This window comes from Cyprinodon tularosa, unplaced genomic scaffold (genome assembly GCF_016077235.1).
Source record: "Cyprinodon tularosa strain WSP-4 unplaced genomic scaffold, ASM1607723v1 ctg212, whole genome shotgun sequence".
Lineage (NCBI taxonomy): Eukaryota > Metazoa > Chordata > Actinopteri > Cyprinodontiformes > Cyprinodontidae > Cyprinodon > Cyprinodon tularosa.
In genome coordinates this window covers 472737-498447 of record NW_024038786.1, presented here as the reverse complement: position 1 = coordinate 498447, position 25711 = coordinate 472737, and the positions used below count along the sequence as shown (strand labels likewise).

At 37.2% G+C, this 25711-nt stretch overlaps 2 protein-coding genes across 3 annotated transcripts; one reads left to right on the top strand and one right to left on the bottom strand.

The window, feature by feature from the left end:
* Window positions 1-7439: 7439 nt before the first annotated feature.
* Window positions 7440-17736, top strand: LOC119783885 (polypeptide N-acetylgalactosaminyltransferase 5). The gene is made up of 10 exons (XM_038285608.1): window positions 7440-8839; window positions 8913-9079; window positions 9169-9288; window positions 12068-12203; window positions 12292-12411; window positions 13736-13853; window positions 13949-14278; window positions 14437-14517; window positions 16605-16757; window positions 16848-17736. The coding sequence occupies exons 1-10, from the start codon at window positions 7857-7859 to the stop codon at window positions 16983-16985; spliced, it is 2346 nt and encodes a 781-aa protein (XP_038141536.1). The 5' UTR covers window positions 7440-7856; the 3' UTR covers window positions 16986-17736.
* Window positions 17737-17926: 190 nt separating this feature from the next.
* On the bottom strand, window positions 17927-19987 carry LOC119783886 (ermin-like). Of its 2 annotated transcripts, none has more exons than XM_038285610.1 (2): window positions 19291-19987; window positions 17927-19202 (listed from the first exon to the last, which is right to left on the bottom strand). In XM_038285610.1, exons 1-2 carry the CDS (start codon window positions 19823-19825, stop codon window positions 18832-18834), a joined length of 906 nt encoding a protein of 301 aa, XP_038141538.1. In that variant the 5' UTR covers window positions 19826-19987; the 3' UTR covers window positions 17927-18831. The 2 variants fall into 2 exon arrangements, with proteins under 2 accessions (XP_038141538.1, XP_038141537.1); XM_038285609.1 differs by having other exon boundaries at window positions 17927-19214; window positions 19291-19984.
* Window positions 19988-25711: the final 5724 nt, after the last annotated feature.

Genomic DNA, 25711 nt, shown 5'->3' with positions numbered 1-25711 from the left:
CATCAGTGGGAGGGATGGTGTTTATATTGGTTTAAATGGTATAAATCAGGGGTCTGCAACCTTTAATATCCAAAGAGCCATTTTTCCCCAAGTCCGACCAAGTAAAAGTTGTTTAGAGCCGCAAAGTAGATGACTTTTTAGAAAAATAATTTGTTTGTTTTTTTATTATCTAGTATAGGAAATTAGTTGCCATCTTAAACAACCAACAATGTATGTATTTTATCTTTTAAAATAATATTAAAACACATAAATTCCAGGCTAATTAAAAGGAAATTGACTCTAAAAACATATTACTGGTTCTTTTAATATCCTTCTTATCCATCTTATAAAAAAAACTAAAGCCTTTAAGACTGGTATTTATTTTGTAGTACATTATTTAGCTCTTTACATACATTTTAGCCACTTTAAGAGCCGCTGCAGAGGGTCCAAAGAGCCACATGTGGCTCTGGAGCCGTAGGTTGCAGACCCTTGGTATAAATGAACATTAACAGGTTGATGGAAGTCTTTAAAAGTTAAATCTCATGAGCTTTTAAACACAGAATAGTTGGCCCCGCACGATTAAATTGATGGCTGGTCTTATTTTTTTTTAAAGCAAATTTAAAAACTTCACAATTGAATATTGTCATTACAATTAAAGAATTTTACACCATTGTAATTAAAGCCTGTAATAAATCAAACAGGAAAAACAGGCGTTGGATGTGTATCGCCATTAGTTTTCCTGTGCATGAACCATTCTAAGAACAATTATGTATAAACCAGTACTGGTCCAAGTTACTGTATGGAGAAAAAATGAAATGGTCTAAAATCCAGAAATGATATAGCAGTTTTAGGGGATGTTTTTATTGTATTTATTATATCAGACAGCTACACTGACTGAAAAAGCTGGAAATATTCTCTTCCCAGCATGTCTCTGTCTGTAAAATAATCAGTGATGAACAACCTGCATTAAACAATCAACTTCTCTACTAAAACCTTCCAATCTAAAATGACAACTATTTGAAAGTTACTCAAATGTTATTTACACAAACTGTTTTGGGGCATCTTCTCAGACTTGAGCTGTTTCAAGAAGGTAGAAGCTAATTTTGGTCCTGGCCCCTCTTGAACTAGTTCTACTCTCCAGGACTCTCTGATAAAGATTTATACTAAAGGAGATGTAAATACAGTTATGTAATACAGATTATACTAGATTACATAAACTCTGAAGAATTCAAAATGTAAAACTTTGTTTAAGATTAAACATGTTCAATTAAGTGAAAGATTTACTTGAATAACATAGAAAATATTTTAAATACAAATAATACAATTGCCCCATTGCTGAATAATAAAGGGATTTTCTATTCTATTCTAAATAATAATTTCTACAAGTTAGACATAATTGAAGGGCCGACATTAAAAAAGTAACTATTGTCTTAAAACTCCCCTAGCAGTCGGTATTTACACTGTTTTGTTGTTGTTTGTTTGCTTAAAGTATAACAACCGTAAAATAAGCCTGCTTTTCCTTCTGTCGCCTCAGTCTTATAGCTTGTGTTTTTTACTCCTGTATCCCTTTTCAGTTTGCTTTAAAGAAACCAGCCAAATCTACCATATTATACCACAAAGAGTGTGAATGCTGAAATTGGTGAATAAATGAATAAATTGACCAGGAAGCTTGTGGGTGCGTTACAGGGCTTGGGGGCTATCCTGAGGCCAATCATTTAGCTAACACGCTAATGAAAGTGTGTGTAGCGTGGTTAAGGGCAGGCACCATGGGAGGTACCACTCCCCTCCCTCCTCATGTTGGGGACTATTAATAGGCAGGATAGAGCCACTGGTTCTCCCAAGAGAGGCTTGCTGATGAAGAGGAAAACCTGTCGTTGCCACCACTAATCACTGCCTAATGGCTGCAGTAACACAGGTTTTACTAATGGGACTCTACGTGGGAATCTGCACAATAAAGAACTGGTGGAGCAGCAGAATCCTAATCTACCTAAATGCTTATCAGTATATATGAAGTTGACTGACCTATATTTATCAATAGAATTGCCTGAAAAAATGCAAAATGGTTCAATTATATCAAGTAATTACCTAAAAAAGTTCAACATGTTTTTAAAGCGATTTATTTCTTTATAAAACTGATCAAATACAGTATAAATGCAGTGTTGGGCACGTTACTTTGAAAAAGTAATTACTTATAGTTACTAGTTACTTCTCCCAAAAAGTAACCAAGTTAGTAACTACATTACTCCACAATAAAAGTAAGTAGTTACTAGTAAAAGTAACTATTTCGTTACTTTGCGTTTCTCGCTCCCGCCAATCTCATCCTCCCCTCTCTCATGACAAGGCACGCAGGAGTCCTATAAAAGCTTAATTATGCAACTTGAGTAACGTGCAGTGTCGGCAATGGTAACTGCATTATAGTTACAGTCAAAGTAATTAGTTAGATTACCTCGTTACTAAAAAAAAGGTAACGCCGTTAGTAAAAAACACCTTTAAACTCATTTGAAAGCCAAATAGATGCACTGCTTCCATCCACATTAGAGTGATTTAGTCTTAGTCTTTTCCAATGAGATCTGATGTGCCTCAGGGCTCTGTTCTGGACACTAGTTTATTTTGAAGCTCCCTCTTTGCGTTCTATCAAATCTTCACTGTAAATTTCCTTTTTTCATTTACTACATTGACAGCATCAAGATGTATAGTTTAATAAACCTCTTTCTACTGTTGCTCTCAACTCCATTATATTGACAACATAATAGTTCTGACTACTTTGGTAGAGTTTGAGTGTCTTCCTGAACATTGCTTGATTATTTGTAGCTCACATAACACTAATTTGAAAAGTTATTTATATCTCTGCAACATTTTGTTTCTTGTGCTGGTAAAAAAAAAAAAAAAGCAGTAATTCAATTATCTTCGATATGTGACTCATGGATGGATGTGAGACCAGGTGCCTCACGGATTAAAACTGGTAGTTGGATCCACAGGAGAGGAGCCTGATAACTAAAAGATCTGCCTCCCATTCTACTTTTAGTAATTCTATGAACCACTAGTAAACCTGCAGATTGAGAGCGAAGTGCTCTGTTAGGAATATAAGGAACAATCATATCTCTGATATAAGATGGAGTTTGGCCATTTAAGGCTTTTACAAGTGAGAAGGAGGATTTTGTATTCTATTCTGGATTTAACAGGAAGCCAATGAAGAGAAGCCAGGATACGAGAGATATGATCTCTCTTTTTAATTTTCATCAGAACTCTGGCTGCAGCATTTTGGATCAGCTGAAGTCTCTTAACTACAGTATGTGGACTTCCTGATAGTAAAGAATTACAATAGCCCAGCCTTTTTCAGCATCACCCCTCGACAGGATATTTCTATTTTTGCAATATGATGCAAATGAAAAAAGAAAATTCTAGAAACTTCTTTCATATGGGATTTTATTATCTGAGATCAGTTTAATCCATTCAAATGAAGTGATTCCCTGGTGTACAGCCTTCACCCTCCCCAACTGTTGCCTTACTGTTATGTCATCCAAATACTTTGAAGTACTTTGTCCAAAACCCACGTACAGCCATTCTGATTATGTATTAAATTAACAGGAACATATAATGAACATTATAATACATGTATATTAAATATGATTTGCTGCCATTGTAACATTTTCAAATAGAACTGCTTGTGTGACCAGTGTGAATGTGATCTAGAAAAGAATCTGTTTTCATATTGTGATAGAATGCTGTAGAAAAGAGGGCACTTTTTTTCAAAATCTTGATGGTTGCACATTGCAGATCACAATAAATAAAAATAAAAGTGCACACATTACTAGGTTCTTTTGTATATATATTAAAAACATGATGGATTAGGTGTAAGAAAAGATTGTGATTTTTGGAAAGAAGAGTAATAGAGGGACAAGGAGGGTGTCTGGTGATGGAAGCAACTGAAAATACAAGAGTTGAAGAAATGAGAGAGGATGAGGAAAATGGTGTTAGTATTATTGGTGAAGATGAGAAGATTTCATACTCAGAGAGAAAGAAAGAAGAATTATGGGTAAAAGTGCTGAAGAAGAAAACGAAGCCACAGAGTTAGGGGAGCCTGTTCTACTGGACCACCTGGTATGTAGCTATTTATTATCTGTATAAATTATAATCCAGAGATTTAATCTCTTTGTGAGACCTTTTACTCTCCAGCACAGTAATCGACACCTTAAAGCTCCAAAAAGCAATCTCTGAAATCATTCTAGTATTGTAAAATATATTATTTTCTGAATTTGTCTATTATATTCATTTATTTATTTATTTAGGATGGGTGTTTTGTTGATTCAATTTACATAGGAGAGATTGACTTACATATTTTAAGGAGATGGTCTGTTATTGCCACCCTGCCTAAACATTTTGTCCCGTGTACAATTTCCTAGATCCGTCACTGGCTTCTTACAATGACAGACTTTAACCATTTTTTATTTTATTTTATAAGATTTAAAGTACTTTGTTGCATTTAAACTCTTTATACTGCAACACCAAAATACAGTATATTTTGGTGTTGCTTTTCTGTTGTTTTTACTGTCTACATAGTTTTATTGAGTCTTCTGAAAGGGGTTCAAATAAATGGTAATGAAAAAATCCTTATTTTAAATTATTTACATTTTCTGTGTTAAATACAGTTTGAGAAAAAATATTGTAATAATGATATAATAATATTATGAATAATAATGTTGTGGTTGTTCAACCTTTTCAGAAACCTGAAAAAAAGTAATGTAAAAATGTCTAAAATGTTCAATGACCTCACTCAAATACCTATACTACAATATCCATTGTTTATCAAGTTATTCTGCATTTTGAGGTGTGTGGACTTGTTTGGGCAGGTTAAACCTGCTTTATGATCCAGTAATCTAAATACCCTCAAAGGCTGTTAGGAGTAACTTAAAACTTTATTTAATTACTTTATTTTTTTAAGAAAACAATCCAATAATATTAAAAATACATCCGCCTCTTTTTAACTACAGAGACAGGCTCCTTATAAATGTTTATTGATTATTCATGGCCTGTATGTTTTCCAAACTGAATGTCAAGTTGCTGCAGGAGCTCGATTTACCAACATATTTCCGGTGAGGACTTTCAAATTAATACGCCCTGATTTTAATCTTTCATTTTTCCTTATAGTCATGTGCTGTAGGTATACATAAAAAAAAAAAAAAAATGCTAGCAAGGTTACAAGGTACAATAGTGAATGGCATGATGTAATAAGTGCTGTAAGTCCATATTTTCAACTATAAAATATGTAAAATGTATTAAGCTCAAATTTAAGATGTTTTAATTTTTATATTTTTAATTTTGCAATATGTCTGCTTAGTGTGCTCAAAAGAAACAATAGGGGTAAAAAATGTAAATGAATGACCTAATAGTGGAGGAGCAGAGCTGATCCTGTGATTTTTCACATGCTGTGTAGCACAATTGTCATGTGTCTTCTATGGGAATAGGAGCAGCTGCCCTGAACACAATACTTGCTTCTGATTCTGACAATGAAAGGCATTGTGAGCATTTAAGACGCCTAAATATTTAAACCTCCCATCATACTTAATAGTTAAAAAGGTCTATGACTATTCAATTCATATAATACTTTGCAACTATAGTGTATTTCACCTGTTGAGGTACCTGCCCTTTGGAATTTCTAGGTTTTACAGATATTGGTGGATTCTAACTTAGTATCAGGCCTTCTCTAGACGACCTATCATATAAACTTTAACAGCAGATAAGCTATGCCAGGTCAACATATATAAAGGTATACGGTATACAGAGTGAGTTACTAATTAAAACACGCAACAACAAAAACTTCAATTAAAAAATAATTAAGAGTAGTTAAAATCATGCCTTCAGCGGAGATCCCTCTTGACCTCTGCATACCTTTCTAGATTAATTGGTCAAGGCTAGAGCTATCTGCTAGCTCAAGGAAAGGCCAATATATCTGCAGCTCTAATACTTTAGAGTAGGATGTTCTAACCCAAGTTCTGAATATTTAAACCAATTTCATGTTGGTACCGTGTAGAGACAATATACTGGGATTTTTGCACGTTGTATCTGGTGTAGGTAATGTTTTGACAATATTGGTGTTAGGATAATTATCATTAAAGATATGTGAGTTTATTACACCTTGGTATTGGCTGCCTGTTGTGTGTCAGAACTGATGATTTAATCTAATAAGGACAGTTCCTCTTTCTGGATATACAGTTATAATCTTCATTCTGTACGTGGCAAAGATTTGGAAATGGAATGAGAGCGGTGCCCTTCAGCTAAGAACAAAGTGTAATATTTTGATACGGCTGGAACCATTGATGTCTAATCATCTGCTAACGTGTATGATGTAAAATAAGATGATGTGGCAGACGGGCGATGTATAAAATTCATTTTTAACTGTTAATCGGGGCCACTTCCTGAGAGATGAGCAGCTGCCTTCTGTACATTCTAAGCAATTTTTCTGATCTGAGTAAGATTACAATTTCTATCAGAATCTGCTGTCATGTCTCCTGGTTATTTATTACATACTGTATACGTTATGAAGTGCTATTTAAAGAGTTTGTCCCAAGTGATCTCTTTTCAGGGAAAAGAACTGGAGAAATAGAGCATCAAGGTGCACACACAGAGCTCTTTAACATATGAAAAAAAAGGTGTAAAAATCAAAATGTGCCTAGCTTAAAGAAAGAATTAATATATCAATTTTATACACAATCTTCTTTTTTTGCTTGAAAATTATTCTGACAGGAACCTATTTGTGTTCATCTAGACAACAGACTCCACTGGAGACTCAAATGCGTATGAGGTGCAACAAAGCAGACTGGTTTATAAGGAAGCATAGGTCATTGTTTACAGAAAGTTGATGCATGTGGAGAAGGTGATCTATTCTGCCATCATCTGCTGGGGTAAGAGCATCAGAGTAAATTATTTAATAAAGCCTGAAAAGTTAACAACGAAGGCCAGCTCTGTATAGGAACTTATAGAACCTGAAAACAATTTGACACACAATAATAATTTCTCTTAAAATAAAGAGCTTTATGGACAACAGTTAGTACTTTACAATGTCTTTAGTCAAAGACTCTCAGTACCCCTGTTTTATACTGTATTTTATATATACATAGGCATTCATACTGTGGTAGTCGTTATCTCTCTATCATCTCTCTGATTTAACACTGATTTTAACCGTAATAAATTGGTCCTTCACCAGCTTAACTGAAGTTAAGGAGAATCCATTTTCTCTTTTTTACAAAAATACATTTCTTAATAAAAAGGTATTCCTACTACTAGTTCCGCTCTTTTAAAAATTTTCATTCAAGTTTTATTGAAACTTAAAACTTGTTCATTAAAAACGAAAATTATTAACTGGTCCTTTAAGTGTATCTTATTCTGAAGGCCTAACAATCTACTTCCGGTATTCCCCCATCTTTCTCTGGAAATTTTCCAGGACCTCAGAGGCCACACGTTCCACATTTCCTGTCCAATCAGAACGCGGATAGAGTAAACCTCAGTTGCAACGTCCTCATACAAAACTATAGCGTCTGTTTAAAGAAAGTTTTTTTCAGTCGGGGAAAACACGCCGCTAGGGAAAAAAAAGCTGGTTTAGGTGAGTTGTTTCTAACTTAGACGGTTTTTGTCGAACTATCCGTCTCGGATTAAATGATAAAATGTTTCCGGGTGGCTGGACGTGACCGGAGCGGGACGGTGTGGAGGAATTAAACCCACTTTGTCGCCTGGCTGTTGTCAGCCTCTTGACTGATAGCTCTGGCTACTGCTGGGGAAACAATGCCACGCAGGCACTAAACTTCCTTAAAGTTCGCACCATTTCGAGAATGAAACTCATGTAGGGTTTATTTATTTATTTATTTATATTTAACCTGAAAATGATGAAGGTACGAAGATACCTGCGGGGCAGTGGGAGGGTGCTGGCTTTCGTGTTTGTTGCTTCTGTCATCTGGCTGCTGTTTGACATGGCAGCTCTGCGCCTATCCATAAACGACGTGAACAGCCAGCTGCTGAGGGAGAGGGTGATCAGAGAGAAGGAGATCATGATGATGAAGAAACAACAACAGCAGCAGTATATTGGCTTCACCCAGCCAAAGAGGAGGGGGTTCAAACATCCAGTGCAGAGGGTGACACATCCTGGGAAAGTGGAGCTGAACCCCAGCATCAAACTGGACCAAGTCTACAGACATGAGCTGGATCCAAAGATGGATGTCAAGAAATCTAACCAGAGGCACGAAGGTCATGTTCTCAGAAGTGATAAAAACAAATCTGATTTATCTAAAGAAAACAATGGAGGAGGCCTTCCTAAGAAGAAGGCTGTGAACTTTGATTTGAAAGTGGCGGTGGCCAATGTGACCCAAATGCAGCGAGCTTTCAGGACAAGCAAAAATGTTTTAAAGGCAGACCTTGATAAAGCTGCTAAATCTACACACAGTCCTTCAGACAACAAGGATTCAAAGACGGGTAAAAAGGTGGAGGAGGATCTTGTTAATAATGGCGTAAAAGTGAGTCAGCCTAGAGCAGATGAGGCACACCCTGTTAAGACAATATCTCAGCAAACACTCATAAAGGATGTAGATAGAAAGGAGGAGGTGAGACTTTCTTCCAAGCCTGATGTCAACCTCGTGTCAGGAAATCATTCCAGCCCTGTCAGAAAGCCGGGGGTCCACAAAGTGCTTTCTCTAGATGCGACCAATTCTCCCAGAGACCCCAATGCCGTCGGCCAGTTCGGCCAGGCGGTGATCCTCCCCGGCAGCAAAGACGCGGAGGTGATGAAGAGATGGGACGAGGGTCATTTCAACGTCTACCTCAGTGATCAGATCCCAGTGGACCGGGCCGTTCCCGACACCAGGCCAGAATCGTAAGTACTCTGTTCTGAATCTCTTCCCGAAACGACAAATTGCTCTGGTCTGAATCTTTTATTGTACTTCCAGCTGTGCACAGAGTCTGGTCCATGACGATTTGCCCAGCACCACTGTGATTTTCTGCTTTGTGGATGAGGTGTGGTCCACGCTCCTTCGCTCTGTGCACAGCGTTCTGAACAGATCTCCACCACACCTCCTCAAGGAAATTATTCTAGTGGATGATGCCAGTACTAAAGGTTAAAAACACTCAAAGCGTTTTAAAAGAGGAAAATCCTCCCATTCATTACTGATATTATTAATATTATTCTACATTTTTCCTTTTCAGACTATCTGAAAGAGCAGCTGGATAAGTACATGTCACAGTTCCCCAAAGTGAGAATCGTTCGCCTCAAAGAACGTCAGGGATTGATCCGAGCCAGACTAGCTGGAGCAGCTGTTGCCAAAGGTAATAATGCTAAAAAACAATAATTCATAAAGATTTTCTTATTAACTTTAGGGTTCATGAAATTACTATGAAAGATGGCATGTTTATTTAGCATGCTGATCACTCTAGTATTCTGATAAAATGATACATAATATCAACAATATAATATCTGAGAACAAGTGATTTACACCCTCCTGGGTCAAAACTAGCACCACCATTCACCTTGGTCAAATCTGCAAGGCTACTAGAAAGTATAGATCTACTTGCTTTTCTTTTCGAGAAGCTAATTTTGTCCTATATTCTTTTCTAAATAGCTAAACCCTCCATACACTCTTTTTTTCCCTCTTTCATCTCTAATACTTCATTACAATATAAAATGCACAACAATAACCAATGTTATCATTGTGTGCCAGATAATCGTAACACATCAAACTGTGCCGCCTCATGTTGAATCAAATTTAGAAAAAGGAGAATTAGACATGGAATTGGCTGTGGAAAACAGACTGACTTGGGATAGTAGTTTACAGAGTTAAAGGTACATAACTTCGCCCTTTCTGTGGAATATTACAAATATGTCAGCCAGCTGGATTATATGGTCAATCAAAAATTTTTGATTGGCAACATCTTCAATCCCAAAGCATTAACACAATAAAAAAAGCTGAATAAAATTATCACAATAGCAAATGATGGAGTTTTGTCAATTTCCTCTTAATTCAGGCATTAAACAATGTTTGGTAAAAATGTCCTTAATTCTTTAGTGCATCAGTCCTCTCCAGATGCATAAAGAAATCCTTCAAGAAAAAAGGATATGTATATGTTTTTCCTGCTCAAACTATTTGGCCAGCAAATCTGGATTTAGGCTACAATCTGAGAAGAGTAGCTCTCTCTGGTTTGTGATTGGTGTGAAATGTGAAGGTGCGCCTGCTTGTTTCCGTAGCTGATTCTCTATGTTGCTGTTTGTTGGACACAGGATAGGCTCTCAATGACAGAAATCATCCAAAACATGTCAATTGTATTCATTCGTCTCTTCCGTTCCTCATTCTTTTGCTTATAAAAGTTCTTTCAGCTCAATGTTGTGGATTATTATCTAGTAGATCACAATATATCCTAGAAATAGATTGCCTTGCATTCATCTTCTCTGATCTTTAAGTGGCACATCTCCAGCAGCAGCTGCATTTCTATTGGCTGATCAGTAGACGTAGGTCACAGCAGCTGTCACATAGTGGGATTGTCATTCTAAATATCAGACGCTGTTAGATAATCATCGCCGGTTATCTGTGGTCACAAGATGCTAAAAACAGCCATCCTAGAAGCTGCCTCACAGTGCGACGTTAGACCACAGATTAAGAGCTACCACCAAAGATTCCTCCATGATTTTCCAAAGGCTAGTGATGTTATGAAATCAGCCGAGGCTTCCAGGCAGTATACACATCAGCTGTAAGACAAAGACTTCCACTTGTGAAGTTGTAAGTTTGAGACCCACCTTAGACTTTTGAAAGTTGCGCTTATACTTAACAAGTATTTTGGCTAATGCGACTAATTTGTATTGGTTTGACCTAGTACAAATATAGAATGTGTAAAAACTGTGCCAAATTAGATTGGTTGATCACATAACTTCCAACCCAATTAAAACCAAAAACTGGAAAAACTTATTATTTTTGAATAAAAATGACTAGCACATTTCATTTTGCTCATCATTGCCCATTTTGCACAAACACTTTCATTGTCTGCTTGAGCTCATTGCACTAAAATGGCAGAAAATAGGGTACCTTAAATGATTGTTCTCTTCTAAGACATTTTACACACAAAAAAAACTTTACTAAAAATTTTATTATACACACCAATCAATAGCAATTTGAAAGGAACCTTAATGGAAAAAAAACAACAACATAAACAATTACAAAAAATCACAGATCATATTTCTAACTGTAGTTATGCACTCCACATGTTCACATGAAGCTTCATGAACTGTGGGGATCGTTGAAGCAATTTGGCCAAAAGGTTCAATGTCTCATGAGGCTTCATTTCACCATCACTACCAAAGGCCCTTTCATCTGCCACAGCTGAAAATCACACAGTGTTTACCTGGCATTACTGAAGAGAGTGCAATATCAATATTCAAGTCTTCCATCAGTCAGTACTCTATTAATCATGTTTAACTAAACCATTACCACAGCATCATTTATCCACTACTTTGTTTTAAAGTGAAGGATGGTGATACATTCGGACAGTTTTCTGACAATTTCTGACAATATTCAACCCTCTGTCAGAGTTTTATTTGTGATACATTTGCAAAAATAAGGTAACCGTTTCCTTATATTTACCAGTTATAAACTGATTCATGCTGGTGCGTAACATAAGATCCCTATGACAGACTTGGAAGCTTTAATTGAGTACCTGTGTGCTGTGTGATCATAAATTGCATGCAGTCACAGGGCTTTATGTTTACAGGCCGTGCAAAGCCACACATATCTCTTGATCTAAAATTAGATAGCAGCATATAAATAAGCATAACTTGGCTGAAAAATAGGAATGTCACCTTGTCAAAGCAGACCTGCTTACATATTTTACCCTGCGACTTTTGTATAATTGTCTGTGTGCAACAAAAAGGACAGTGTAAGTCAAAGAAACCAAAAAAAATTTCTTTATGTAAATTTTCAATCCACTTGGAGTTTTTCCTGTTTGTGCTTTACATGGATCCGTAACACTTGCTGCTCCTGGAGGTATATTTAGATTTGCATTGCCAGATGAGCAGGTCAATGTTGGTTTTACCTGCAGCAGGATTTTTGGTTTCTAACAGGTGAGGTTCTTACCTTTCTCGACTCCCACATTGAATGTAATGTGGGCTGGTTGGAGCCGCTATTGGAGAGGGTCTATTTGGATCGCAAGAAGGTGCCTTGTCCAGTGATTGAAGTCATCAGCGATAAGGACATGAGGTAACTTTGAGTTTAAGATAACAGACTAGCAAATCCCGGGATTTCTGCAGGAAATGCATTAACAGGGGCTTTGTGTTGTTATTCTCAGTTACATGCTTGTTGACAACTTCCAAAGAGGGATTTTTAAGTGGCCTTTGGTGTTTGGCTGGAGCCCAGTACCAGAGAACGTCATTAAGAAGAACAACATGAAAGATACAGATCCAATCAGGTACTGTCCTCACCATCCCCTTTCCTTTCTCTTTATTTTATATATATAGCAATTGCTTTGTCTTAGTAGATCAGCTTCACTGACCATAAAAACAAAGAAATCTAGCATTTGTTAAGTTTCATTTATTTCATTTATATTCTGTCATGATTTATGGACATTAAAGGGGTCATAGAATACAAAACTGAGTTTACATGTTCATAGATGAATAATAATGATTCAGTGGGTGAAATGGACGTACAGAGAAGTTCAAATCCCATTGACACCTCCTTTCTCTGCAAATCTCACAATTCTGAACTTCCACCATAAAAAGTGAACAAGACCGAACTCGACCCGGTGTCGGTATGCTTCCCCCTGGCTGCCCAGTAAGGCAGGAGGGGAGCCGCCTTTGTCCAGGCTACCGTCACTGGGTCACGTTCGGTAGCTTTGTCCCCTGCTTGCTCCCTGTTTCGACTACCTGCTGCACTGTAGTCGACCAAAATCCCGGACGATTTTGAAATTCCCCCCAGAAGTTTTTTTTAAGTATGAAAAGTAGGACATGTCTGGGAAAAAGAGGACATCTTGTCACCCTACCATATCAACAATTTCATGGTTCAGTGAGTGAGTGAGTGAGTGCTTGTTGCTATGATGCATCTTTGCTCAGCTGCTTAGCTCGTTGTAAACCAACCAATCAGCGCACAGCTCATCTAAATATTCATGAGCATACCATAAAAGGAAGAAAACCTGTCGTTTCATTCTTAGTCTTATAACCAGGCTTGCATTAGGGCTCAGAATAGCCATTTTCAGCCCAACCAATGTTACACACCCTATTCAGAGACCTTAAGGACCAGCACCAAATACCCTATATAATCATTCTATAACCCCTTTAAGATCTAAAGAGAAGCGCCATCTCCTGGTCAGACCCTGTTTTTCAGTGAAAGGGTGGAGTTAGAGGGGGAAAAAAATGCAAGCCCAGGAAAAGGCCAGTGGCTAGAAGTTGGAGGGAATTTTGCTGGTAGTCGCCGGGAAGTGGGCTGCAATTCAGTTGGCCTTTGACTGGGAAGGGCCATTCTGAATGGCTGCTACTGTATATCCCTCTTGTTCACCATGTGTATTTTTGACAGAATCGCTACCAGTTCAGCTTGTAAATCTAAGGCAATCACTACATGTGGTATTACAGGTGCCTTCAGCAGTGATTCTGCTTTGAGCAAAAAAAATGATAAAGGTTCTCTATAACAACTGTAAATCATCTATAGCTTTAACTCTGTTAATGAGACATGGTGTTGAGGGGTTGTGGTTGATTGTTAAGGTCCCTGCAGTAAAACCATTTGTCTTTTTGGTCTTTCAGGTGTCCAGTTATGGCGGGGGGCCTTTTTTCCATTGACAAAAAGTACTTCTATGAGCTCGGTGCCTATGACCCTGGTCTGGATGTGTGGGGTGGAGAGAACATGGAGATTTCATTTAAGGTAAACATCCTTTTTATATTGACTCCCTCCACTGTGGTCACACTATTTTTGTCGCTGTGGTGCCAGTTGCTGAACAGGCTTGCTGCTTTCAACAGATCTGGATGTGTGGAGGAGAGATTGAAATCATCCCCTGTTCTCGTGTGGGACACATTTTCCGAGGACAGAATCCCTACAAATTCCCAAAGGACCGGCAGAAGACAGTGGAGCGTAACCTGGCAAGAGTGGCTGAGGTTTGGCTGGATGAGTACAAAGACCTTTTTTATGGCCACGGGTACCAACACCTGCTGGATAAAAAGGTCATCAACATTGGTAACCTGATAGAGCAGATTGAGCTGAGGAAGAGACTCAAATGCAAAAGTTTCAAGTGGTACCTGGAGAACGTGTTTCCAGACATGGATACTCCTGTTGTCAAAGCTGAGGGCCTGGTATGTGCATGAGTTATGACAGAGTGCTGCTTTTATGCTTTTATCAGATATAAGTCATTATGCTGCTTTGCATCCAGGTGTTTTTTATTATTTTCCCCATTAAAACACCTTTCCAGTGCTGCAGTCTTATCTGTCTAAGCATTTGATTTATTTTCCAGGTCTTTAATCGTGGCTTGAGAAAATGCCTTGCACTGAAGAAAGATTCATTGTTCTTTGAGATCTGTGATCTTAGCAAAACGGTAAGTTCTGTTTTTCTTTAATCCGTATTTCACAACCAATTTTGAGAAATGTTTTCAGCTCTTGACTTTTAAGGGGGAAAAATAGTTTGTGGTCTTGACTTAAGAAAAAGCAAAACCAGACTTACACAAATGCATTTAGTCTGAAGTGGGACCAAAGCCATGACAAACAAGGGTGGGGATCAAGATGGAGGCTTTCTATATCTGATGATTTTGGATTCTGATCCCCCTCATTGAGGCATTTCTTAGTATCCAGAAGCCTTCATGGTGTGCAGCACTGTAATTATGCAACAATCACAGCTCTGTGCAAAGTATTCTTACCCTCCCAACCGTTTCATATATTTCACATCACAACAAACATCATTGTAATTTATTGGTATTTTAAGTGATAGAGCATAAAAGAATAATGCATGATCATGAAAGGGAAGAAAAAATATGCATGATTACCATACATTTGTGCTTAGCCTTCTTTACCTGGGGGGGGGGGGGGGGGGGGGGGTATTAAAAGGTAATAAAATAAATCTTAAAAAATAAAGTCCATCTGAGGCAATAAGTGTGACCCAAGAAGGTATTTTTAAATACCTGTTTAACTCTACCCAGCTGGCTCACAGGAGTCAGTTACAGGGACCCCCAGTTTCTCGGCTGCTCTTCACTTCAATGACGGGTGTTCAGTGAGTGAAGAAATGCGCCAAACTAAACTTCATTTCTCATATTTTTGTAAAACAAGAACAAAAACTTGCAATGATGCCATGGAGGTGTGGAAAATGAAGGTTTCTGTTGTGAGAAAAGTAGGAAGACCCTTAACCCCACACTGCTCCTCAGGCAATGGCAGCCCACTGCTCCCCAAGGGGATGGGTTAAATGCTGGGAGTTCATTTTGTTGCTCTGTACTTGTGACAGTTTAATGACAATTAAAAAAAGCTATAGCTTAAAAAATTAAAAAGAGGATAGAACTAAGAAAACTGGCCCTAAAGTGCTGCAACATTATATTGGACTTGGTTAAAACACTAACATAGCCTGTGCAGCACAAAACATTTAATTATTATTCCAACTTTTAGGAACCAAAGGAAGCCAAAACTTACTACATAAAAAAAATGCTTTGAGTTTTTACAAAGGATAAGGCAGCTTTAGCATATGTTTAAAAACAAGGTGGGGAAAAAAAGATGTCTGTTTATTTCCTGGTCCACAAATTTGAACTAGAAAGGACTGTAGTTCACATAGTCAAGCATTCTACACTCACTTTAAAACATCCTCATTGTAAAGGTTAGCAGATTAAAATGTTGACATCAGCAGTGCGCTTTTAAGTTTGTTTTTGTTTTATGTTTTACTTAAAAACTGTGGGCAGGTAATTGTCTCTAAAATGTAAAAAAAATTTTTTTTGACTAAACCAAAAAGAAGGCAAGTTTAAATGCAATATTTTATAGCACAACCTTATTCCAATACTATCATAATTTGGTTTGCCCCCTTTAAGCAAAATATATTTGTTAAATTGAGTTTGTTGCAGTGTTTCTAAATGTTATTAAAGTTATTAAAGATGCTAATATATCAGCATTGACATTGGCCACAGATTAGTATTTACTACATATTTTGGTGTAACACCGGTATCATAATATCACAGTACAGGTGAAGAAAAGTTGGCCCACTGATTTTAACAATTGCATGATCGGCGATTTGATAGCTGATGTGAACAAAATGTCCCCTTTTTTTCTTAATCAGACACTAACACCTGGGACATGTCGTCCAAAATGGGGACGTCTGTCTACCATGTTATCGTGCCAACAAACGTTATACAAAAAAATGGCAGTTTAACACCTATATAATTGGTTACTTCTACCAAAAGTTGAACATTTCCACCTCAGTTGCAGCTCACAGTCATGTTATAAAAAATTTAGCAATTTTATTAAAGGGTATTGAATTCAATATAGGTGTTCCTGTATATACCCTATACTCGGATCCCTATGGATTTTAAACCAGGGGAACCAGTTGCTCCTGTCTTGTGAATGCCCAGAGGTCAATCAGACAACATCATTGAACAAACAACATCACAAAGATGCTAAATTAACTCTTCCTGTCTTATTTCTGCTAATTTAGAACCAGCAATTTAATTACACCTGGATGAAGAACATCCGGCAGCAGAACCTCTGTATTGGGTCTCAAAACTCGGGCAGCGGTTTTGCTTTGCTGCCGTGTGACAACACCAAACATGAACTCCGCTGGTTCTACAAAACCTCCCACTCCACTCTTGTAAGTTCTCCATTTTGCTGCCATAGTGACATGATAGATAGGCTTAGAACTTTTTGCATTAATTGTAATTCCTGTTTTGTAATTCCGAAGACGGAGCACCTCATCTCGGAGTTTGTTCCCAACATGTGCCTGGAAGCAGAACCTCAGGATGACTCGGTTCGTCTACGCCCGTGTCAACCCAGCAGCGTCTTCCAAAAGTGGGAGTTCACCCATTACTACGTAAAATGATGAGCTTTAAAATACTCTGTGGAAACAACTAGTGGCACTACAGCCTTGGACTGTAATCCAGCCACCAAAACGTGATGGACTGGAGGAATACAGAAGCAGATTTCTGAAAGATATTTGTATAAATATCAATCAGCTGGTGAGGGGTTGTTTTTTAAAAGAAAAAAAATATTTAAGATACTGAGAGTGTTTTTGTTTTTTAAACTGGGAATAAAATGGAATATCTGTGGATAAGTTCCCATTTTGATGGTTGATAGCATCTCGCATTTAGTTTCTCCATGGACTGAATAAAGAATGAAAAATGTATTGTTTTGCATGTAAAGGAAAAAATGCTGTGGGTTTCAGGGCGTGTTATACTTTATGCTGCTTATATTGGTTTAAATGCTTTATTCTTGGATTATTGATATGATTTGAAAACATTAAATGGTATGATTTCTTAACACTAGAGGGAAGTGTTGGTCCAGGCCCCTAACTAAACCTGTGTGGTTATACAAAGTGTGCCTGTTGAGCTATTTTGGCAAAACTGATAGAAAAGGCAACTTAAAATGAATTAAACCAATAATAAATGTGTTTCTACATTTCTTTATTCTGTTTAGTTCTTAGCCATGGGACAACAGAACCCTAAGAATGACAATATTTAACACTTTATTGAATTTCTACTTTCATCCGAGTTTAAATCAAAGATAAAAAGAGATTTACCTCACAAGCTTTATCTCAAACAAAATCACAAAATAAAACAAACTTGCATTCCTGACCAGATGTAGTTATTTATTTTTATTTATTTTATTTAGTTATTTATATTTAGATTTGCTTTACACAATGTGGGCTTTAATAACCTGTTTTGTTTCTTGAGGATCTTTGTTTATATATTTCAGTAAGTCAACCACACCCTCTATGTAGTGTGTAGCTCACTTATGCACAGATGTTTGACCATTTTTTACTTATGGGATGGGGGGGCACAACTATGTCCAGATTTCAAACATCTAACCCAAACTCTCACATTTACTGGAAGGAAGTTGGTTTGAAGATTCAAGAACCACCACGACTTCAACAAATCATGAATTATTATAAGCCAAAATTAAGGCTACAGTGGGAACCAAGCAAGCATGGTGGTAGTATCCTCATGCCGTGAGCTCAATTCCCCAAATTGTTGGATAATGAGTAAGGAAAACTACCTCCAAAGTCTTTATTTGGCTCAAATCAACAGCTAGATAAAACCTGGCCTCAGCTTGGTGTCCCAGCAGGACAGGAGTCCTATCACAGCAGGTTAGAGGAGGCTAATTCCAACATTTCTCCCTAAGGTGGAGTGCAAATATCCAGCCACATTTATGCAAGAAGCCCCAAAAAGTCTGTAAAAAGAAATGAACAGAAAAATACATTTAAAGCAGATAATGGGACTAAAAACACAAAGCTGCAAAAGAAGTTCTTATTTTAGGGAGTTAAAATGCATATTGCACACAGAATAAAGGGTTTCTAAATTAGTTACAACTTCATATGGTAACTTGAATGAAATACAGGTGAAGTATTTGAGTCTATATATAGTCATAACCACTGGACTGAACATTAAATTCAAACATCCACCAATTTTTTGTATGATGCCATTGGTTGGTAAATGATTCAAATAAATACAATGTTAAATGTGTGCAAACCTGTATACTTAAATACATCATTGAGTAGTTGTATTACAGTTTTTTTTTTTCAAACAATATAGAATTAAATTTTTTTTTTTTTTAAGAATGTAATAGATGCAAGTTTGTAGTTAATATCAGTTGTTTCTGAAACGACTAGGAAATACTTTTTACAGCTGGGATTTTTCTAAGCCTGTAGCTTTAACCCACATGTTTTTAACTCAATGCTCTGGAAGAGCAGGTTCTTTTTTATTCGTAAATAAGAACTCAAACTCCTCTATCCTCTGCCGTGTGTTGCCTCTGCGGATCCTGCGGTAGGAGACGGTGCTGTATTTGGAGGAAGCGAGGTGGTTAAAGGTGCTGGAGTCAGATTTCTTGGGCAGAGGCAGGTTCCAATGACCTTGCCTGAGGTTTTCCAGAGAGTCGGCTTGTTCTTCTCCCATAAACTGCATGTCATTTGATTTCTGGGAGTCAGCTTCAGACGGTCTTTGAGGAAATTCTGCATCCCCGTTCAGCCTGGCATAACCATCATTGTTGAGTAACAGGTGTTGGTTTGAAGTGTCAGCTTCTGTCATTGGTTCCTCTTTCTTAACTTGTTGATCCACTAAAAAAAGGAAAGAATGCATTTACATATGAAAGATATCTAAACATTTTCTTTGTAGACCTTAAACATGTCCTACCATTTGCTGCTACTTTATCTTGCTGCTCAGACTCTCCAGAGGTTTTGACAAATTTTCCAGGAGTCACATCAGACTCTGCAGCTGATTCCTCAGGGTCTGATATGTGCATTCTTTTAGTTTTAAATGCTGCAAGCTTCTGGTTTTCCTCTTCAGTCCAAATTACTTTCTGGGTCATTTCCTTCTCCATTTCCGAATTCTCTTTAAAAATAAAATGTTTCACTCCTGAATTACCCTCCATCTGTTGGTTAATTTCACCATCTGCCTCACTATTAACAGGATATTTGCACCTTTTAGCTCTGGAACCAGTTAAAATGGCAGATTCCTTGTCCTGGTGAATCTGCTCTTCATCACTGTAGAACACAGAGTCATCTCCCATCTCCATTGACCAAACCTCTCTGTCCTCATCTTCCTCTGTCATTTTTGAAGTGTCAGCAGTGCTCCCATTTATAATCTCCAGTATCTTTGTTGCAATGGCATCCTCCTCTTCATCAGCTCTGAGTTTTGACTCAGTTGAAGGAAATATAATTGCCTCCATCTTTTGGTGAATCTTAAGTTAAAGTAAAATGGTCACCTCTTTTCCCGGCGCATTCTCCATCATCAGAGATCAAAGAATCCAGCCAACAATTCAGCTAGGAGGTGAGCACATGGTGCTGTCCAGTGTTTGTACCATGGAGATCTGTTTGTTGACTTACTGAAGAACGGGAGTTTTGTCATGGCCCAACAAAGGTTCATTGTGGTGCTAGCAGCTATATATGGGGCAATTGTTCACATTTTAAATCTCTTCTTTCTGTAAAACCTAAAGTCTGGATTAGTATTTTCCAATATGTTCTGTTATATATCGTTATACTCTCTCAAACAGGACCTTTACTTAATGTATACTTTGTCAAAGCTGCAGTGTTTCTTAAGCTTTTAAGAACAATTGAGCCCTTTTAAGCACTGGATTTATAACTTCCTTACACTAGTCATCCAACAAAGGTTGTTTCCAACATTTGGTTGTAACAGCCACAGAGTTGGTCAGAAGTTTACATGCAATACACGTAAGTGCAAATAATTTATCTTTCATTGTAGAAGCTTTTTTTTCCACCAGTTAGATGTAGCAGAACCAGATCATCCAAAGTGCCAGCCTACACCTGTCAGACGATCGGCAGCTTCCTGAATGACTTGAAGCAGTTGTTAAGGTAAGGGAGGATCTTTTACTATAAAAGAACCATCATTACGAGTATTCCCCAGTGTTTCTCCCACTTCCCCGAGATGTATCCAAAGTCAGAGCCAGTGTCCTGCATGTCTCACTACCAGTTCCCCTCGCCTATTCTTCAATGAAACATTAAACTTTGAATAAACACATTTTTTTGTGGATTTATTTTTCTTCTGGCTGACACCAATAAGCAATGACAAACTTTTTAATTGCTGCTAAATATGACTGTGAACCGGAATGCAACCAGGCTATGGAGGTTTTTGTCATGCTTCACAGCTTTGTAAAAGACAGTTAAACACATAACATCAAAGTGGGGGGAAAAATTAAATGTATACCTATAATCTAACTATCTACAACATCAATATCAGTATTTAAGAGAAACTGTAAGTTCATCCTCAAGCCAAACATGACTAAGCACAGTCCTCAATGAAACCATTGTAAACCCAATTCAGAAAAATCAGCCCCAAATCACGCTTCCTCTAAACTTTCTTTTTTTACCTTTCTCTGAGTCATTTAGGGAATTCTGGTAAACAGATCTAGGGGCTGCAAGTGTTCATAACAATCTAGTGTGTTATCCAATGCATTCCTGTTTACATTGATCAAACGGTATGATTTTGCATTTAAATTCAGATTGTAGGCATGTGACGGTCCACTTTATAAATGTTGCAATAATCATGACATTTTTTTGGCCCATAGAATAGACTGGGATTCTGCCAAAATTCCACTAAAATTTCAGCTATTTTCACCTTTAACCACTTCTGCATACAAATTTCAAAACATTTCCGCACCCTTCTGGTATTAATGATTAACTCATCTTTTTGCTATCTTTTACAGTTTTACTTCATTGAAGCTTTTTTTTTAAAGGATTTTGGTTTTATAATGGAAGTCAGTGACGGAATCTTTATTTGATTTTATTTCTGTATTATTTATGATTTAGCTGTTTGGCTGACTTATTCAGGCACATGAAAATGATGATTCTGAGAAAAGGCCTCAGGTTGAAATCTTTCAAAACAAACAATATTTTTACATCGTCACTGTGGCCACATTTTTCGGTCAAAACATGAAAGTTGGTATACTTGTTCCTCAAAGCTTGCTCATTCTTACAGTCTGAAAATTATTTCTGTATCTATTAGGGTTTTGATTTATTAAACATAGTTCAACAAACACTTTTATCCATTTTTCAAATTTAGCCAATTTCCCTCTTTTTTCACAGAGCATCTTTTCAAAAATATTTTAAACAAAAACAGTCCTAAAGCGTTGTTCCCCAAAATGTCATGAATTAAACTGCCAGAATGGCATCCATACAACTTAATATGCCTGAGTTATAGGCATTTGTTTGGCACAAGATCGTACAGGCGAATATTAGACAGTGGCTGAAACGCCCTTTTTTTTTTTCAAATGGATGCCTCTCCCAAGCTATTTAATGTACAAACCAGAAGCTTGATATAAAACATCTTCAGACCATTCTAGCACTCAAATTAAAGGAATTTTGCCATGCAGCTGGGTTGTATCTATTATAGTATTATTCTTATAGTTTTCTGTCCTTTCGTCTCAGACTATACACGCAAATTAGCTCATAGAGTGTTGTGGCATGTGTTACATTTCTAAACTTAACAGTTTTTTTTTTTATAATTTATAATCAGCCATACTTCTGCCATTTGCTTCACTCTGATTTCTCTATTTTCAACAAGTCCATTAAGCTTTTCTTATTGCTCATTACTAACACTTTATTAAATTTTTTGTTTCCAAGTTTAGCTTAATTCTGTATTAATTTTCTGTCCATATTTTACATTTCTTCAACTTTTCAACAATTAAATCAAACTTCTTATGTAACACTAAGCTGCTCATTCAATACCACATTCTTCAACATTCTAGTCTCTATCCTTAAGGACAAAGGTATATTTATTGATCCTTTTTCTTTTTTGAAACAGAAGAAGAAAAACCCTAAACCATGAGAGGAGCCAGAGGTGGTATAGCCAAGTCAGCCCCATCAGACAAGCAAGGGCAAACAGAGCATGCGGGGTGTGGTGCAGCTGGTGAAGAGGACGACGACGGGAGAGAAACAATCCTATCTGACTTGGCAGGGATCCTTCAGGCCCACATTGGACAGCAGAAAGCTCGAGAGGCACAATAGATCATTGTAGTGTCACCAAACTTGTAGGATACATAGATAACCTCATCAGGATCATATTACAACTCTTACTTTGGGAAAATGTGCCAAACTGTTTTTTTTTTTAGATTTTTTTAATTGTTATTATAAGCACATGATAGCCAATAATTACACAATAGATAATTTTAGTGCCATCAAACTTGTAGCACATATAAATAACCTCCTCTAGTTCATACTACAACTCTTACTTTGTAAAAATGTGTAAAACTCTATTTTTTTTATAGATTTCTTCATTGTTATTATAAGCATATAATAGGCAATAATTACACTATAGATTTTTGTAGTGTCATCAAACTTGTAGCACACATAGATGACCTTATCTAGTTCATACTACAACTCTTACCTTCAGAATATGTGCTAAACTCTATTTTTTTTTTTTTTTAGATTTTTTCATTGTTATTATAAGCAGGCCAGGTGCACAATCTCTGCAACAGGAACTACAGCACTGAGCGTTGTGTGCACTGCACAAAGTATACCTGTTGCAAATGCAAGCAGGACTCACCTTGGGTTTGTGAAAACTGCTAAGTGGGACTATTAGCTTCATATATAGTGCTTTTCCTTGGGTGAAATAAATGTTACTCCAATATTGAAGTAATATTGTTTGTCATTTTCTAAGCTGAAATATTGATTGACATGAAAAGGCAAGACAAGACAAAATACAATTATTTTCTAAATTATTTTCTTTCACATAGTGAGCTTTGCAAAAAAATGAGTCTGTTGGTGAATGGACAATATAAATAGGCCCTGCCTTGCCTTGTTGGAAAAGCATGGTTATGACCTGTTCTCAGCTCAGGAACTAGGACCCGTATGATGTCTGATTGTTCAATAAGTTTGCCTAAATAAAATAATTAGATATGACTTATCAATATATTCCTGCAAAATGGTCTGATTTTGCAGCGGCAGGTAATGAAAAGTGCTTTGAACAAGCTCTTGTTCTGATGCCAGTTTGTTTCAGCTTTTATCTAGTCTCATGTAGAAGGGCTGGTCATGTCAAAGTTTAGTTGCATTACAAAAGGGACAGTTAGCAAGGTAGAGTGAATGCACAAACTTGAAAAGGGGAGGGGGGCTTGTAGGAAAACTGAAATTCTCTGGGAAGTCTAGCGTTAAACCAAAACTTTATTTCTTCAACCACATAAGATTAAAGTTTTTCTTGCTAATTTATTTTCTGATTCAGCTTTTTTATTACATTTCAGCCTATATTTTCAACATTGGCTTAATTCTGCTCTCTTTCTGGACAGGCATTAAGCTTTTCTGTTTGCTGCTAATTCATAACATGTTTCTGCTGTTGGCTTCAGCTTTCTTCTGCTATTTTTCAACAAAGAAATTAAGCATGTATCTTTTCTTCTATTTCATATCATTTCAGCCATTTTCAACTTACAGTTTAGTGTACAGCATTCTCACAGCTGTTTCGCAGGAACAGCAATTTTTCTAATTCAGCTTTGGTTTCTTAGTGTTGGATGTTGAACCTATTTTATACTTCTGCTGGAGCCCACAGCAGCAACATTACGGCACAGAACAGATTGTGCAGGACAGGGCGTCATGCGCAGAACTAAATAAATCATCTTGTTAATTTTAAAACTAATAATTTTCTGTGGTAAGTTGCCCTTACTTTAAGTGTCACTGGTTTTTCAGAAACTCAAAATGCCCCATTTTTATCTGCAACTGCTGCTGTAAACCCCAATATTTATCTTACATACCTGATTAAATTTGCATATTTATTTAGTTTGTTTAATATTTATACTTAGGAATAGCTAGTTTTACTATTTTATTCTTTGACACTGGGCTGCTCTGCAATGGCGTAACGACACTAAAATAGGCCCGTAAGCAACATTATCTGGGTGGGCCCCATATGAAGTAAAACACCACAATCTACGCTCTGGATTACTCATAATTCCAAGTCGTAGTGTAAAAAATAAAATACTCAAATATATAGTTCTTTTAAGAACTTTATGGTAAATGGCCTGTACTTATATAGTGCTTTTTCAAGTCAGGAGACTTTACCAAAGCGCTTTACACTACATTTTGTCATTCACCCATTCACGCACACTCTCACACACTGATGGTGGCAAGCTACATTGTAACCACAGCTCCCCTGGGGCTCACTGACAGAAGCTAGGCTGCCGTACACTGGCCCCACCGGGCCCTTAGACCACCATCAGTAGACAATGAAGGCGAAGTGTCTTGCCCAAGGACACAACAACACTGAAAGTCGGAGCCGGGGCTTGAATCGTCAATCCTCCAATTTCAAGGAAAACTGCTACATCCGACACCACTGTCGTTTGAAACATATATATGAGTGTATTTTCTACCAACCGTCTAATAAACTATACACAGTCATTAACATAGTAATTAAAAGTACCACTGTCTGCTTTGCTATTGGTGTCGTGTTTAAACGGCTCACCATCATGTTGAATCTGCTATGTGTTGGGGTATAAATAAGGTCTGGTCAGTCAAACTAGCATCAGGTGGGTTTAAGAGGAATTTTTCGCACCATTACATCTGCAAAGAGACATCCTAGTTATCAATTGCGTAGGGGGCCAACTAGGTGTCAGTGACGGAGCCCCTAAGAGGTCGGGGGCCCCTAAGCAACTGCAGTCTCTGCTTACCGATAGTTACGCTCTGGAACCAGGAAAACTGATTTTGTTTCATTTATTTTAACATGTTGAAATGACAAATAAAACTCATTGAAACAGGATGTCGAAATGCATAGTGTTTTAATTTCTATCAGTTTAGATTTTGACTGTGTTAATATTCTTCCGTAATGGGAAAACAGGATAGGGAGGAAAAGGCCGAGTCAAACCGAGCTCCTCTTTGGGCCAAACAGCAAGACAGGCAGTGAGGAGAGAGATAGAGGGAGATCAGGTACTAGAAAAGGGAGATACTGCGCTAGAACTGTTTAAAAGTTGGATTTTTAATGGATCATAATTTAAGTATTGTGTAAGATTATAATAGAAATGTGTTGCATTAGGCACCATCATCAACATAGTAGTGTAATAGGGTCTGGGTATCTATTTTAAAAACTAATTTAAATATGTAGCAAATCATTTAAATTAAAC

Coding starts and splice junctions, on each gene's coding strand:
- LOC119783885 (XM_038285608.1), top strand. CDS start 7,857: ATGATGAAGGTACGAAGATACCTGCGGGGCAGTGGGAGGGTGCTGGCT. Junction 8,840..8,912: donor CCCGACACCAGGCCAGAATC/GTAAGTACTCTG, acceptor TTGTACTTCCAG/CTGTGCACAGAGTCTGGTCC. Junction 9,289..12,067: donor TGGAGCAGCTGTTGCCAAAG/GTAATAATGCTA, acceptor GGTTTCTAACAG/GTGAGGTTCTTACCTTTCTC.
- LOC119783886 (XM_038285609.1), bottom strand. CDS start 19,825: ATGGAGGCAATTATATTTCCTTCAACTGAGTCAAAACTCAGAGCTGAT. Junction 19,215..19,290: donor AGATAAAGTAGCAGCAAATG/GTAGGACATGTT, acceptor TCCTTTTTTTAG/TGGATCAACAAGTTAAGAAA.